General features: G+C 35.8%; 1 protein-coding gene across 1 annotated transcript; it reads left to right on the forward strand.

The window, feature by feature from the left end:
- The first annotated feature begins 830 nt into the window (after positions 1-830).
- LOC18099831 (calcium-binding protein CBP) lies at positions 831-2,879 on the forward strand. The gene is made up of 5 exons (XM_006380939.3): positions 831-1,406; positions 1,880-1,926; positions 2,033-2,208; positions 2,366-2,384; positions 2,537-2,879. Exons 1-5 carry the CDS (start codon positions 899-901, stop codon positions 2,639-2,641), a joined length of 855 nt encoding a protein of 284 aa, XP_006381001.1. The 5' UTR covers positions 831-898; the 3' UTR covers positions 2,642-2,879.
- The last annotated feature ends 509 nt before the right edge of the window (positions 2,880-3,388 follow it).

Below are 3,388 nucleotides of genomic sequence, written 5' to 3' on the forward strand. Positions count from 1 at the left end.
ATAGCTTAACATGAGATATTTTTTTAGGACGTTCTTGAGCTACTGTTGTTTCTCGTTTTAAAAGCATTTTTAAATTATTTTAATTAATTTTAAATTAATATATTTTTAATATTTTCAAATTATTTTAATATATTAATATCAAAAATAATTTTTAAAAAATAAAAAATATATTATTAACATGTATTTTAATATAAAAAATTATTAAAAAAATAACCTCAATCGCATTGAAACAGCAATTTTTTTTTCTTTAATAAAGCCGTCGTACGATGTCCTTGCTGATAATCTATAATACAACATTTTATCTGAATCGTGCGATCAAGTGGCTCTTTTTTTATTTTTTTTTTTAAAAAAAGTTGACAAAAACAGGAGTAGGTGGCAGTGTAGCAGCCCAAGTACACAGAGTCAAATACTATAATACAACTTGTTTTTTTTTTGAATAATTAAATAAATATCATCTGATTAAATAATTAAATAATCAAATAGTTAAATCGATATCCGGTCATGGCTCTCATAGACACGACTCCATAATTTTATTCACAACGCGGTAAAAAATCTAATAAATACATAAAAAATACAAATGTTTATTAGAAAAAAAATATACAAGTTGGTGTAACTATGCTGCATTTAATCAGTGTCTTGCACATAAATAATAAATACAAAAGAAAGAAATGTATTTTATTGAAGGGATAGAAATATAAGTAAATACAATTTTTAAATGTGAAGTACAAAGCAGGATTGAATTATTAGTAAAATTTTAAAAACAAAAACGAAAAATAGTCTAAATAATTTACATTTCCAACTCTATATAAACTCCAAAGGCCAAGACCCTCCTCCACTCCACTAAACTCCCCACAAAATAATAATAATAATAATAAAAATTCTCCGTTTCTCTCTTGAAATGTCAGGCTACCCTCATCCACAAGCAGGCTACGGTTACGGCCAACCGCAACAACCGCAACAACCCCAACCCTACGGCTCCGCTGCACCATACTCCTCTCCTTATGGCGCACAACCACAACCCGCTGCTCCATACGGCACCGCACCACAACCCGCTGCTGCATATGGAGCCGCACAACCTGCCGCTCCATACGGCCACCCCTACGGTGCTCCCGCTCCCGCTCCCGGCACCAAGCCACCGAAGGACAAACCCCAAGCCTCCGCACCTGGTGGCTATCCTTCTGCACCTTACGGCAGCAGCCCCTTCGCCTCTCTGATGCCCTCCACCTTCCCTCCAGGGACTGACCCCAGCATCGTCGCCTGCTTTCAAGTCGCCGATCAGGACGGTAGCGGGATCGTTGATGACAAAGAGCTGCAGAGAGCCTTATCGAGCTATAATCAGAGCTTCAGCTTGAGGACTGTTCACCTTCTCATGTATCTCTTCACGAACACCAACACCAGGAAGATCGGTGAGAGCTTGATTTACATGATTTTTCATTCATGCGCATGTTAGTGAAATGCTACAAGTTTTGCTAGTTTCAGCATATGATATTTGCTATTATATGCGCATGTCAGTGCAATGGTACTATTTTTTTTTTATAATGTACGCTAGTTTTTTTTGTTTGCATTGAATGGACGAAACTGCGAGTATAATTACATGGTGATTGTTCAGTCAGATCTTGATCAGAGGGGTCACTTTCGTCATTTCCTGAAATTTGATCGCCCTTTTGCTGTTTTCACTTTTCAGTTAATTATCTAAGGGGATAAGTTTTGATTTTCCCACGAATTTTACGCGGGTTTTATTTTTTGAAAGTCCTAGAAGGCCCTTGAATATCTTGATGTTGTAGTGCAATTTGCAAGGGTACTTTCGTAATCTTGAAAGGTTTGTGGATTTGTGAAGGACCCACATTGATTATTATTATTTTTTGAAATGTTAATGCAGGGCCAAAGGAATTCGCTCCACTGTTCTACAGTTTGCAGAACTGGAGAGTAAGCTCTTGGAGACTTTGAACTGGAGAGTTTTTTGATCTATTTTAATTTTCTGGATTAGAAATGTTTATTGTTTTTGTGGGTTTTGGTTGTTTTTGCTTTACAGACGAACTTTGAGAGATTTGATAGGGACAGGAGCGGCAAAATCGATCCTAATGAGCTGAGAGAGGCACTTATGAGTTTAGGATTTGCAGTCTCACCAGTTGTTTTGGATTTGCTAGTATCCAAGTTTGATAAAACTGGAGGGAAGAACAAGGCCATAGAATACGACAATTTCATCGAGTATGTTTTCCTTGGTCTCGTGTTCAATCTCCTTTTGTTTCTCTTTGATAAATGATTTCTTTTTTGATGGTTTGGTTTGAGAATATTAGCCTTCTTTTTTACTTCTGTTGAGCATCTCTAATTTGGTGTTTTCTTTGTTCCTTTTCGTGGAATGCAGATGCTGTCTGACTGTAAAGGTGAGCTTTTAACTAAAGATTAATTGAGTTCTTAACTGTATCAAGAATCCTTACTCTATCTTGGCTTTTGTTAAGCTCTAGCTAAATAATACATGTAGTTCTCTATATAATGAAATGAGTTATTGAATCATGTTTGATCATCTGTTTTTCAGGGACTGACTGATAAATTCAAAGAGAGGGATACTGCATATTCTGGTTCAGCAAGTTTCACTTATGAAAATTTCATGCTTACTGTCCTTCCTTTCCTCATTGCATAGGGTGGGATTTGAAAACTAAAACGGCCGTCGTCCAAGGGCCGGTGAATTTGGAAAGTGATGTACTTTCTGGGTCTTATGCAGATCTTTTTCCCCTTCACTTGGTAAAAATAAGTTTGTGTATCTTTTTTTTAGCCGTTAAAACTAGACTGTTTCAAGGGTCTAGTGGATACTGGTTTGCAGATTAATCTCTCTAATGTATCCTCTTCTTTTTAATCTTTTGAGCTGTGATGTCTTGTTATTTTCTTTTCTCTCCTATGATGGCAAGCTGCTAATTACCAACAATTTTCACTATCCCACCCTCTTTATCATTCATGAATTTGTTGAGCGTCGTTGCAGTTCCGAGAAGGTAACGGAAAATTGAGGGTGTTTCCGGCGAGAATATCGAAGGCTTTGCACCCGCTTCTTTGCTTTGATATGTTCATGTGTCTTGTCAACACAACTCAACAAAAATTCTTAACCTGAGACGAATGGATTCCATAATATTGAGAAAATAAATATAATTTGTATTTTGAGTAGAAAGGGATTTTAATAAGAGCACTTTTAATTCCCATGACTTAAAAATTTATCACCAACTAATCTTTTTCATGTAATTACATCACGTGGTTATTTCTATGGGATTTTATTTTAGGATTACGTTAATTTAGATGACACTAGTTTCGCGACCCGTGTATGCTGGAGGGATTAAAATTTTATTGAATCTTAAAAAAAGAAATATAAGTTGTAAGGAATAATTTGGCATTAACATAA

This window comes from Populus trichocarpa, chromosome 6 (genome assembly GCF_000002775.5).
Source record: "Populus trichocarpa isolate Nisqually-1 chromosome 6, P.trichocarpa_v4.1, whole genome shotgun sequence".
NCBI classification, from domain to species: Eukaryota; Viridiplantae; Streptophyta; class Magnoliopsida; order Malpighiales; family Salicaceae; genus Populus; species Populus trichocarpa.

What these genes read in the sequence shown, in the direction of transcription:
- LOC18099831 (XM_006380939.3), top strand. Translation starts at nt 899, where the DNA reads ATGTCAGGCTACCCTCATCCACAAGCAGGCTACGGTTACGGCCAACCG. An exon ending in CACCAACACCAGGAAGATCG is followed by an intron (nt 1,407 to 1,879) that starts GTGAGAGCTTGA and finishes ATGTTAATGCAG; the next exon opens with GGCCAAAGGAATTCGCTCCA. An exon ending in ACAGTTTGCAGAACTGGAGA is followed by an intron (nt 1,927 to 2,032) that starts GTAAGCTCTTGG and finishes TTTGCTTTACAG; the next exon opens with ACGAACTTTGAGAGATTTGA.